Source organism: Peromyscus maniculatus, chromosome 4, assembly GCF_049852395.1.
Source record: "Peromyscus maniculatus bairdii isolate BWxNUB_F1_BW_parent chromosome 4, HU_Pman_BW_mat_3.1, whole genome shotgun sequence".
NCBI classification, from domain to species: domain Eukaryota; kingdom Metazoa; phylum Chordata; class Mammalia; order Rodentia; family Cricetidae; genus Peromyscus; species Peromyscus maniculatus.
This window is the reverse complement of record NC_134855.1, coordinates 5,068,508-5,081,854: the sequence shown is the minus strand read 5'-3', so window position 1 is coordinate 5,081,854 and position 13,347 is coordinate 5,068,508. Positions and strand designations below refer to the sequence as shown.

The following is a 13,347-nucleotide window of genomic DNA, read 5'->3' as shown; positions in this document are numbered from 1 at the left end:
GAAGAAGGAGGAGAGGATGAGGAGAAAGAGAAGGACATGCTCAGGGGGCAGAAGCCAGGCAGCTTCCAGCCAGACATGAGAAGCAGTGAAAGCAGGACACACAGAAGGAAAGAAAGATAAAAAGCCTAGAGGTAAAACACAGATGAAGAGAGAAACTGCTGTGGATATCGTTCTGTATAAATAAAACACTGATTGGCCTGTGGCCAGGCAGGAAGTATAGGTGGGACAAGGAGAGAGGAGAATTCTGGGAAGTAGAAGGCTGAGAGGAAGAGAGTCACTGCCAGCCGCCGCCATGACAAGCAGCATGTGAAGATGCCGGTAAGCCACGAGCCATGTGGCAAGATATAGATTTATGGAAATGGGTTAATTTAAGCTATAAGAACAGTTAGCAAGAAGCCTGCCATGGCCATACAGTTTGTAAGCAATATAAGTCTCTATGTTTACTTGGTTGGGTCTGAGCAGCTGTGGGACTGGCAGGTGACAAAGAATTGTGTTGACTGTGGGCCAGGCAGGAAAACTCTAGCTACAAGAAACAATTTATAAGAGCTAGCAAGAAATGAGCCTAAGCTAAGGTTGAGCATTCATAACTAATAATAAGTCTTTGTGTCATGATTTGGAAGCTGGTTGGTGGCCCAAAAAGAAAAATCCTGATACATTTGGCATTAGAATGTGGGGCCCGCCAGTGGTGGTGATGCATGCCTTTAATCACAGCACTTGGGAGGCAGAGCCAGGCAGATCTCTGTGAGTTCGAGGCCAGCCTGGTCTACAGAGTTAGATCCAGGACAGGTACCAAAACTACACAGAGAAACCCTGTCTTGAAACGCCCCTCCCCCCCCCCAAAAAAAAGAACATGAGGCCCACATTTCCACATAGGGCCTGAGATAGCTGAAGAAGAAAAAAGAAAAGAAAAGGAAAGAAAGAAAGAAAGAAAGAAAGAAAGAAAGAAAGAAAGAGAGAAAGAAAGGGAGGAAGGAAGGAAGGAAGGAAGGAAGGAAGGAAGGAAGGAAGGAAGGAAGGAAGAAGAAGCCAGTACACTAAAACTAAGTAAAAATGCTTGCCACAGTGCAGGGCACCAACTTCCTAGAGCTGGGGTGGTTGAACGTAGTTCCTAGACAATGCAGCTCTGGACTGGGGCCACGGGCTTAGGCTTGGCATTCATGGACCCAAGAAGGGAGTGGAGGCAGCTGCCCTAGCCATGCAGAGGTCCTAGCTATCACTTAGCAGTTTAAGGTTTGGCTCATGTGGTCAGAAAAGGGCTGGAGATAACAGTAAAGACAGGTCCAGATGGAAAAAATCTCTAGCAGGTTACAGTGTGTTAAAAATGTGCATAGGCTTAAGAAAGAAAAGAAAAGGGTATAGACAGTCATAGAAAAAGTAGTTTATAAATAATAAAGTCTTTAAAGAAAGAGTAAAGTAATATAAAAAAGAATAAGCCATATAAGATGAAAAATATACAGGAAGTCTGCCTGTGTGGTGTTATGTTAACTTTGAATTTTTTGAATGTTGTTGAGTGAATGACCACTGCTGAAAGACATGAGATTGTAAGAGGGACTGCTGACTGAATTAAACCAGCCTAAATACTTCAGGAATGCCTTAGTTTTAAAATGGAATTCAAAAAATGTATTGCTTTGGGGAAGAGGTTATGCTTTTGTTTCCACAAAAGGGTGTGGATTTGTTCAAAGTTAATAGAGATCGGATTTGATCAGAGAAGACCACTGAAAATCCTTGTTACAGACATAAAGAAATAAACCTAGAAAAACAAGACAGGTGATGTATATTTTACCTGCTCAAACATAAAAACAACAAAACATCATCTTTGGCTGGCTTATGTATAAACATAAAAAACCTTTGGCTGTCTTGTATACAACCCACAGTCCATACTTGTGTGTGTGTGTGTATATATATATATATATATATATATATGTATATATATGTGTGTGTGTGTGTATGTGTGTGTGTGTGTGTATATATATATATATACACACACACACACACATACACACACACACACACACACACACACACATACATATATAGCCTTCAAATGTTTGTGTTTAGAGCAAGGGGACCAGACATAATGAAAATGGGTGGCCCAGGTGATCCAGCCTCTCAGAGTGCCTCTGTTGCAGAACAGTTCAAGGCTGCTGGCTTCAAGGATCCAAGGCTGGATCACAGACTATTCTAGCCAGGATTTCAGATAAGCCTTGTGCTTTCCCATTGCATAGAGATTGGACAATAAATGTTATGGCTAGTTTTCCCAGGACTTGACCATTATTTCAATCTTCTCAGGTTTTCCTAAAGATACCTTTGCCTGTACACAGCAAGAAAACAATCTAGAGAACACAGTGCCCACATTCCCAGAGGTGGGGTGGATGGTTTTTGGTAATTTTGGTGGGTAATGGATGTTTGGTCATTTGGTGGGTTAGAGGGGATATAAAAATATGGGATAAAAAGACAACTATTAACCTCAAGTATTTTACACTGGTATGGACTTTGGTATATTGATACAAATTTAAAGTTATTTTTGTTATACTGTATGTATGTTTCTACTATTATTTGGGGTATTGTGCTTATGCAGCTCATTTAAAAATGTAATGTATAATTAAGAAATGCAGGTTAGTAGATAGTCATCTATAATAATCAAACTTGTAGTCATATTAGGTATGTTTTCAAGGTTAAACAGATATATTTAGATAGGTAGATTGTCTTCATACACCTCAAAGACCTACAGAACATGGCATTTTTAATGTTTAATATTAAGATGTTTAATAACCTAAGACTTTTCATGACAGTGAGACATGTATGCTCCTGGCAGCACCAATTTACTTCAGAGATGATGGGCATCAAAGAAATTCCATATGGGGTTTGCTTTCATTGTGTCAAAGTTAGCCACTGGGCAAAGAAACTGCTCTTGCCTCGACTGCTGACAGTATGCTGTGTAAACTGGACAAGCAGGATTCAAAGAGAAAAGACTGTTGAACTTTACCAAAACAAGGTGGACAGTCCTTCAAAATTCCTGCTTTATAGAAAAGCCTGTCAGATATTCTAGACATTTAGGCTGAAGATGGATGCCCCAACATTGCAGAGGAACCTTGGGTGACTGTCCAGGCAGCCAGATGTCTCTGTTGTTTCTATAGCATTGGAAGTGATTTGCACTGCACTTCCTGTTATTCAAGTAATGTAATATCCTTCTGGGGTCTTTGATGAAGTTGAGGACTAGCTAGTTATAGTTTTCCTTAGTTATGATAGAAGGTAAATTAGGTACAAAACTTTGGACTCACCAAAGCAGGATAAATAATGGAGTATTTTCTCTGAATTTGCCAAATATAAATGGACTGGATATTGTAGATATAATTCTTGCTTGATAATTGTTCTTGTTGTATATAGTCTTACTATGTTAAGGTTAAAACCCTTTTTATTTAGACAAAAAGGGGGAAATGTTATGGAATATTAGTTTAACTAGGCAAAAATGTGTTACATTGATGTGGATGTTACTTTAATTGTGTAAAGGAGTGTCACATTTTTTTGTGCTCCATTTGTTTAACTATGTAAAGATGTGTTGCATTTCTTTCACCTTGCCTGCCTAAGGCACCTGATTGATCTAATAAAAAAGCTGAATGGTCAGTAGCTAGGCAGGAGAGGGACAGGTGGGGCTTTCGGGCAGAGAGAATAAATAGGAGAAGAGAGGAGAGAAGAAGGAGGAGAGAACAAGGGGGAAAGAGGGGGACGTGCGGGGCCAGAGGCCAGGCAGCCGCCAGCCAGACATGAGAAGCAGTGAAAGTAGGACACACAGAAGAAAAGAAAGGTAAAAAGCCCCGAGGCAAAATGTAGAGGAGAAACAGGTTAAGTTATAAGAGCTAGCAAGAAACGAGCCTAAGCTAAGGCCGAGCGGTCATAAGTATTAATAAATCTCCATGTCATGATTTGGGAGCTGGTTGGCCGAAAAAGAAAAAGCCTGATACACTGTTGCAATGTGTTTGTGTTGTAATGCTCAGTGAGTGTAGTTAAGAGGTCAGCTGAGCCCCAACCACAGGGCTCACAGCCAGAGAGGGCACTGCTGTAACAAGTGGACGTTGCTGATTCTGCACACTGAGCACTCTGAAAAGTGGCATTTTAAGTTACATTAAAATTACACTTTAGTTTCTATTTCTGAAATACAACACATAAAAATCAAAATATTTTTTCCTACCATAAATCCCTCTAGGGTCCAGCGTAACGCCAGCATAGTTTTCTCTTTTGACCCCTTCTGGCTAAAGTGAGAGAAGAAAACAGTTCGTTAAGAGCATGATTGCATTTCTTTTTTTTAAAGATTTATTTATTTATTATATATACAGTGTGTTCTGTCGACAGGTATCTCGGCAGGCCAGAAGAGGGTACCAGATCTCATTACAGATGGTTGTGAGCCACCATGTGGTTGCTGGGAATTGAACTCAGGACCTTTGGAAGAGTAAGCAGTGCTCTTAACCTCTGAGCCATCTCTCCAGCACCCAGTATGATTGCCTTTCTAAGACATTAAATCCTTGGATCAAGTTTCTCCAGACCACTTAAAAGAAAAAAAAATTTTTTCTGAAAAGGCAAACCTGATATAAATACTTACATTCATGCAGGCAATGAAAAGATTTTGGCTGTTGAATATTGATCAGAGTGAACACTTTAATGGATGCTCTTCTAGGTCGGGTAATTTGTCTAAACACTGTGTATATTAACTCATTAAGTCTCTACAAACCTCTGTGAGGAAGGTGCTATCACTACTCCCAGTGACAGATGAGGAATCCGGTGAAGAGATCAGAAACTTATCCCAAGTAATGCTGTTAGGAAGCTTGGAGCCAGGACTGAAAAACCAAGAAGTCTGCTCCAGCTCTAAGCGTGAAACAGAGATACTCAGGATGGCACAAAAGGAATCAGCTTTTCTTTTCAACAAGGACTCATTAAGTTGTCCATGGTGACCTCAGACTTGCCTTAGCCTCCTGAGTAGTTGGGATTACAGATATAAGTCACCGTGCCAGCTGAATACACGGTTGCTGAAGTTAATGGCATAGAGCAAAACAGAACCCAAAGAATGAAGGCTTCGGAAGGCCTGAGAGGTTGTTAGCTAGCATGACCCTTAACAAGAACAGTGTTTCATTCTAAATTAGCAAAACAGAATTGTAGAATCTCAGTGGTAGGAGAACACTCAACAGGTGGCAGGGTCAACAATACTCAGGGATTGCTTCCATGGTTTGACCTGCAAATTCTTTTATAAAGTGGGAAACCTCTACACTGTGGGGACTTTGATGCATGTGTACTGTCTATTACTGCTTTATATCTGGTATCTAGCCTGACTTCTTGCACATGGGTTTCAAGATACACTTTCTGAATTAGTGAGGTGGCAGGGGTGACCCAGAGGGTGTGCACCAAATAGCAAAACTTGGGAATATCTGGGCTTGTGGGTTTATTGGTTATTTTTCTTGGTAGATTTTTGCTATTCTTATTTTCTACAGTAAGCAGGTGTTATTCTTCTGTTCAATAACTTTAAGCATAATTTCAGATTAATGTATAAATTACAAGAATAGCACCAAAAATGTGGGAGAGTTTCCGTCAGATTCCTGACTGTTATTGTGTTCTGATTACATCATCATTTCTTTCCTTTGCTCTGACCCCAAACATAATTATTGACACAAATTGTTGATGGCATTTCCCCCAGAAACAAAGAAAAATTTAAAAGAACCATATTTTCCTTACCACTACCCGTAATGTCTTCACTAAGATTTCTCTTCCAAATGAAGTCTCTAGCGAGAAGTTGATGGGGTGGAGTCCAATTTCCAGAGGAAGCAGGCTGAAGGTCACCAAGTGACTGGAGGAGCCCTCGATCCTCTGGCGCACACATCTGGAGTACTTGGAGGCCTGATGGCTAACAGCTGAGCCCCCTGACACACAGATTCCGTCCACAGTAGACATTTTCACACAGAACTGAAACACAGCAGGTGAAGAACTGTATCAGAACACCTCATCGTTCAAGCCACATTCGATGAAAAAACAAACAAACAAACAAACAAAAAACAACTCTAAGTATATCCTAAACTATGCTGGTCTGGACACGAACTCCCCTGGTTTGTTGGCAATGTTAGACTAAGCCCTCTGGTTTCAAGGCATGGCAGGAGGCTCATTTCAGGTTTCCTTCAGGCACACACAAGCTGCTGTGGGTCACAGCAGTGTCACGGGGTGACGGAAAACTCAGTGCTAGAGTGGTTGTCTCTTTCTTAGAGCACTGCTCACTCTATTATGCCACAGCTGCTGCCATCCTTTGTTCCTGCTACTGTGGTGTGACTGTTTTGTCCTCTCCACAGTCTGTGTTTCAGGCAGCAGGAGCCTTGGGCTTAGCTGTTTGGAGTCTTACCTTTACCTCAGCCTGTGACTCACAATAAACAACAGTGTGAGGAACGACAGAAAACTGCACCTCAGCTCATTCAAAGGCTTACCCAATACACACCCGTCTTCCATTCCTAATCTCTGATCTTCCCACTTGTGCACACTTGTGTTTTGTTCTACAGTAAAACACGCTCGAGAAAGACATGGATTTAAACTTGGGCTCTCCTCTTAGGAGATGTGCTGTGGAAGCAGAATGTGTGAGTCCTCTCACTTTCTGGTAACAGTATCCATTGATTTCTGGCTCAAAGAGTGAATATATTTTCACTATCAGTTTGGTGAACCAGTAGAATCAAGAACTATGCCCAAAGAATAAAATCCATTAATTCCAGAATCAAGCAGATAAGCAGGAGAAAATGCAGATATTCAATAGCTAATTTTGTAGAATTTCCCTGAAATGTAAAGTTCCTTCTGCTCTTTGGGCACATTTTTGGAACAGTGCCAACCATGGTTGATGGGGGAGGAGCTAGAGGAGATGATGGGTCAAGGATTCTCCAGCATAGCAGATGTGGGGCAGGGGAACATTCAACACAAGTTCATTGTAAAATCCCACAACAGCTGGGCATGCTGCCATGAGGCTCTGATGCCAGCACTGGAGAGGCTGGCCCAGGAAGACCCTAACTTTGAGACTAGCTTGGGCTATGCAGACAGCCCCAGGCTAGCCTGACAGGCTGGGCTATGCAGACAGCCCCAGGCTAGCCTGATAGGCTGGGCTATACAGACAGCTCCAGGCTAGCCTGGACTACATAGTGAGACCTGTTGTGTGATGTTTTGTTTGTGTTCTAACACTAGTTAACCATAGAGGCCAGGTGGTGGTGGCACAAGCCTTTAATCCCAGTATTTGGGAGGCTCACCCCTTTGACCCAGCACTGGAAGTTGGAGACAGGAATATGAGGTGGATGGAGACAGAATCTTGGCCCCATTTGGTTTGAGGATTCATAGAGATAAGAAGTCTCTAGTGGCTGCTGCTCTGCTTCTCTGATCTTTCAGCTTCTACCCTAATATCTGACTCTGGGTTTTTATTTAATAAGACTAATTAGGATCATGCTTCAGAGACTCTATCTCTGAGCAAAACAGCCAAACTAAACCAAACAAAAAGTCCTAATGCAAACAATAATAACTACAATAAGCCCTTGCAGTAAGTTGGAATTAGGAAAGATCTTTTGAACCTGATGGGGCAATATGGGTAAAAAGCTACCTGCAGCAGTAATTCTGATTTCCGTGATTGCCATGAGGCTAAGACCAACTATGAACTCCAGACAACACATTTAAGCAAAAGACAGCCTGAAGGGAAAGGATCACTTGGAGAAGGGAATGGTGCCAGGATGGAGATCTCCCTCTCTCTCTCTCTCTCTCTCTCTCTCTCTCTCTCTCTCTCTCTCTCTCTCTCTCTCTCTCTGTCTCTCTCTCTAACTAAGAGTGAGTTCCATTAGTGTTTTGAGTTGAGTCTAAATCTCAAGTAGAGACTTTCCACCTTGCTGGCTTGGGGAACCAGAGGACAGAGCGTGAGGAAGTCACCGCAGCTGAGAAGTGAAGACACTGGAGACCTGTGTGTGTTCTTGACTCAAAGCCTGCTGAGCCTTGACCTACACACAGTACAGAGTCTAAGGATCCCAGCTAGGCCAAAAGAACTGAACAGGGACTCGAGAGTCTGGGATGATATCTATCTAATCGCCTGCTAAAACATGTAAACGAACCTAAATACTCTTCAGAGGAACAGAACAAAACCCAGAATCTTCATATAACTTCAGTTAACAAGGTCTCAGATTAGATCCAAAATACTAGCCATCAGGGCACAGGACAATTAATTACTTTTAAAAGGAAAGGGAATTAGTAAGTGTTAGCCATGAACTATCATGATGTACTTGTTTTGATATATTGAAGTATTGGTAAATTAAAGATTATATACAACTGGTAATATCATAACCTTCATATTTCAATTGTATCACCGTGTATCACAACATCTCTGGTTGTCTGTGGTGATGGTGTAAACTAGGCTTGGTCAGTTGTATCACCGTGTATCACTATGTCTCTGGTTGTCTGTGCTGATGTTGTAAACTAGGCTTGGGCATATAGGATATAGGGCAATTATCTAAAACAAATAATCTGAATACAAACTCCAGTGTTTATATGTTGATATAAGGATAATAAATTTGACAATATTTTTATTTTTATTTTCTCAAATTTTTTATTGATAAAAATGATTGTAATTTATTTAGAATGGAATTTATGCTGAGCCCACTGTTATTTCTAGGAATAGATAGCCATAGTTAGTAGACTAACAGAAAGCATTTTCTTTTCTTAATACAATTCTATTTTTAAAGGTTTATTTTAGCTTTGATTATGTGTATCTGTGCATGTGTGTGTGTGTGTACACAGTTGAATGCAGATGCCTGCAGAGTCCAGAGAGCTGGAGTCTCAGGTGCTGTGACCCTCCCCACTTGGCTTCTGGGTCGTGGAATCAGTCTCCGGAAGAGCAGTCCACACAGAGTCATCTCTCCACCCCACCCCTCTTAGTAACTTTAACAATTTGTAACATACTGTTTTATTTGTAAAAATTTGTAACATGCTTTTTTATCCATTATATACTAGTAGTATTTGTAATGATAGCTGAATACTAAATTAGTTTCTCCTTAGGATCTTAAAATGAGGAGATCGAAAAGATTTTTGTTTATAAATACATTTGCATCAAAATATGACAGGAAGACCAAGAGAAAGAAATTCAAGCAAAATCATAAAGTCTAAGTGAGTAGAATAAAACTGAGTTAGTTAAAAGAGAAAAAGAAGTGATATAAGAACTTATTTGATTATTTAAAAATAGATTACTTTGCTATTTAGGTTCCACTATACACATTTAAATGATGTAACAGTCTTATTTCAACTACTGATGTAATTTTTAAATATTTAAAACTATTTAAAAAGTTATAGATTGGCATCTTTTAAAAACTTAGATGAAAAATTTTATGTGCCGGTTTGAAAGTGTGCCAATGGAATGTATAGTTTCTTTAAAAGTGTTAGAGAGGAAGTATGTACAGAGTTTGGGTGAGGGGCCGCTGGAATGCTCAGTCCTAAGAATAAAACGAGAAATTTAAAAACATAGTTAGATTTGTGGACAGTGTTGGGCCCTCTCTAATGTCTTGTGATTGTGACGAAACCTACCAGCCCACAGCATGGTTAGATGTAGAGGTACACCACACAGAAAAGACAAATGGGAAGGTTCCCCATGGTCGGAGTGTTTCACCGTTTAATCCCCAGTGAGGGAGGTTCGTGAGAGCTGACATGAGCAGAGTAAAGACATCAGCGGTCTGGAGGGTAATAGAAAAGGTTTCAGTCAATCAGTGCATTGGGGGTTTCTATGGGGTTCAGACTTGCTATGGAAGTATTGGCAATAAGTAGTTAGCAAAATGGCAAGGAGGCTATGGCTTGACAGTGAGGTGTTGAAAACCAGAAGGACGTCCTTCAGAGAGGACGACAAGATAGACAAAGAGAGGATGGGCAGGGATAGCAAAAATGAAGCACAGGATACGATGGTTAGCATCCGGGGGACTGAGGCACTCAGATGAACCACATGTGAACTCCTGTTTCTCTGAAATTCACAGAACCATAGCCACCTTCTGGGCTTTGTTCTTCAGACTGGCACCACATGACCTTGTTCTATCCCTCCCTTCTGTACCCCTCCACATACCAAAGTGACTTCTAGGACAACACTCAATGCATGTGCTTATTGGAGTTGTGTGTGTGAGTGTGTGTGTGTGTGTGTGTGTGTGTGTGTGTGTGTGTGTGTGTGTGTGTGTTGGGGGGTATTTTAATGACATTCTCAGACAACTAGAGAATATTTCTTTTCTCTCTTTTATTCTAACATACCATAAAGCACTACTCACCATTGTCTCTGAAGTCCTGTAATTGTAAACGGTTCCTTTCAATTGGATCTGTTCCCCTCGTACAACAGAATATGGTATGTTCATTTCCAGAAAGATGTCTTTGAACACTTTTGCCTTGAGTGTATCAGCAACACATATACCTTCAGTCCAAAGGAAAAGCAAGGTATGATCATATTAGGGAATTCTTATCATACTTTATTGGTACTAAAATGTGTCACATTCTCTTTCTTTAAAAATATTTCATTTGTTTGCCAAATATTTAATTCTATTTAAAATACGAGAATGTGTGTTAACTAGAGTACCAAATCTTTTTAGATATTTATTGTTGAGTCCATTGAATGGCTATAAAGTTTTGATTGTGGAGACTAAGACTTTGTAAAACAAAATTACTAAACAAATGAAAGTTATCCCGTGGTTGTTTATACAGCATCTGTGTTAAGTCACTTCCAAGGGACATCAGCTGAAGAGGGAGGACACAGATTTATTTCTAACTCTCCTCAAGCTCCCACTTGCTGTCAAAAGTGAAGGAAAGGGGGTGTTTGATCCAGAACTATAACTGGCAGCTCGTAGAAGAGCAGAAGAAATTCAACAGCTTCAAAGGTGTAGGTACATTGAAGTCTCTTGGGAAGAAAGAAAATTAAAAATTTGCCTCTTGTATCCTGGGCAAATGGAATTTACAATAACAAAGAATTACGTCTTGGCTAGCAATCCCTCCCGAGATGAACATGTGACTCAGGGTTTCTTACCGCTGTCTGAAATGCCAATGCCTTGGACCTCCCAGGTAGTGAGTGAGTCGGGCAGCACAACCTGCATCTGGCTTCTGCAAGTTCAATCATTGATATTTGTGATGGTTAATATCACCAGCTTGACAAGATCTAAACCCAGGCAGAAGACAAGCCTCTGGGTGTACCCAGGAAGGTTTGTCTTGATTAGGCTATCCTCTACCTATGTCTGTGGGCCATTTTCTTGATTGGGTTAATTGAGGAGTGAAGATCCACCATAAAAGTGGGCAGGGCTGTCAGTGGTGGCACACGCCTTTAATCCCAGCACCAAGGAGGCAGAGGCAGGTGGATCTCTGTGAGTTCAAGGCCAGTCTGGTTTTACAGAGAGTTCCAGGACAGCCAGGGCTACACAGAGAAACCCTGTCTCAGAAAACCAAAAACAAACCAAACAAACAAACAAAACCAACAGAAAAAGGGCAGTGCCATTCCCTAGGCTTGGGTCCTGGCTTGCACAAGGAGGAGAAGTTGGCTGAACAGGGCATTTGCTATTCTTGCTTCCTAACCATCAGTGCCTCAAGCTCGTGCCTCCAAGACTTCCCCACGGCAATGGACTGAACACCAGAACTGTGAGCCATAATGAGCCCCTCCTCGTTTAGGTTGTGTTTGCCAGGAAGAGAAACACATACAATATTCAACTACAGTGAAACATTAGAGTTGACAGCGTCATGCCAGCTATTAGGGAAAAACTAATCCAGATAGTTACGTTCAGCATCTACCCCACCCATCTCAGGTCTGCAGACATTGCACCTGTGGCGTGAAGATGGGAGGGAGAAGAACACCTGTAGCATGAATTTTAAAAGTTCTTATTAATAAAATCAAACCTGAGGCCAGTTATTGGGGTGAACACTGGAAGATCAAAGAGATAGAACAAGCCACAGCTAACTTCATTTGGCCAACTTCTCAGCCAATCTTGTTTCCTCAGACTGGAAGCCTCTGTGTCCTCATATCCGAATGGATCTCAGCTGAACTGTGCTGCTCAAAACCTAAAAGCTTAACCAGCCAAATGCTTAACCAGGCCAAATACTTCTAGTTTCTGGTCCTCACACCTTATATACCTTTCTGCTTTCTACCACCACTCCCTGGGATTATAGGCTGGCTTTCTGGGATTAAAGGCGCGATGAGTCACCATGCTTGGCTGTATTCTTGAACACATGGATTTTTGCCTCTGGAATGCTAGGATTAAAGGTGTGAGTGCCACCATTTTCTAGCCTTTGTATCTAGTGGCTGTTCTGTCTCTGACCCCAGATAAGTTTATTAGGGTGCACAATATTTTGGGGAACACAATGCCACCACATTTCCCCTTTTTTGTCTAAAATTAAAAAAAGCTTATAACTAATACAAGAAAAATTATATCCAATAAGTATATACATTATACACAGTCAAGATTACATTAACAATGTCTAGTCCATTAACATTTGACAGATTCAGATAAAAACTCCATTATATGTATATTAACAATGTCCAGTCCAGTAATGTTTGATAAATTCAGACAAAAAAAAATTTCATTACTTATCCTATATAAAACAAGTAGTTTCTTTTTAAAAGTAGATTCAAAAATTGACCTTTTTATCTTATCATATTCAAACACCTTTGCAATATTGCCCTGTCAGAGCATATAGTACAGAAAAAAACACATCCCCTGTTGTCATGTTCTAAAATATGGGGGCAAGGTAATTAACTGTGACCCCGCTTGTAACCAATCAGTGTACTAATACCAGTACTAAGCCTGTGTATTTATTGTAGCCATGGGCTACTGGTTCTTCATTAGATATGATACCAAGTACCAAGTCCACAGTGTTTGTAAGCTGTGGTCCTGCTGTCCACTGGTTTACAGTGCAGTGGAAGACAGTTATGTAGATATTAGACATGAGTTCCATGTCAGTATAACCACTGCACCAAGGTGGCATTCAAAGGGTCCCGTCAGCACATTCATGTTTATGTCTCTACATCCAATCCTGGATATAACAGAGATCTGGAATCACGTTTTGCTTTGGAGGTATTGACTTTTTAAAGAAGGAGATGGGTAAGGAGACAGCCTACTGAAATACCACGTGATCCCTGCAACAGGGGTAATTGGGACTAGTAATCGATCCAGTCACATTCTGGTGTGGGATAGTACTGGGCTGTTTTACCGGAAGTGCTGAAGGAGGGGCAATGTAGGGTGGAACACTGGACAACCGTGCACAAGAAGGCCGTGCAGGGCAAGGAGGAGCAGATGTGCAGGGCAAGGAGGAGCAGATGTGCAGGGCCCTGGGGCTAGGCACCAGTGCAAAGCCAGC

The 13,347-nt window shown here is 41.2% G+C and overlaps 1 protein-coding gene across 1 annotated transcript in view; it reads right to left on the bottom strand.

The window, feature by feature from the left end:
- C5 (complement C5) overlaps positions 1–13,347 on the bottom strand; it is a 110,478-nt gene that overhangs the window by 53,981 nt on the left and 43,150 nt on the right. The window contains exons 19-22 of the mRNA XM_006988736.4: positions 11,033–11,106; positions 10,287–10,426; positions 5,722–5,949; positions 4,190–4,250 (exon numbers count right to left, since the gene is read on the bottom strand). Coding sequence (XP_006988798.1) covers positions 4,190–4,250; positions 5,722–5,949; positions 10,287–10,426; positions 11,033–11,106 — 503 coding nt within the window. The remainder of the gene's footprint in view (positions 1–4,189; positions 4,251–5,721; positions 5,950–10,286; positions 10,427–11,032; positions 11,107–13,347) is intronic.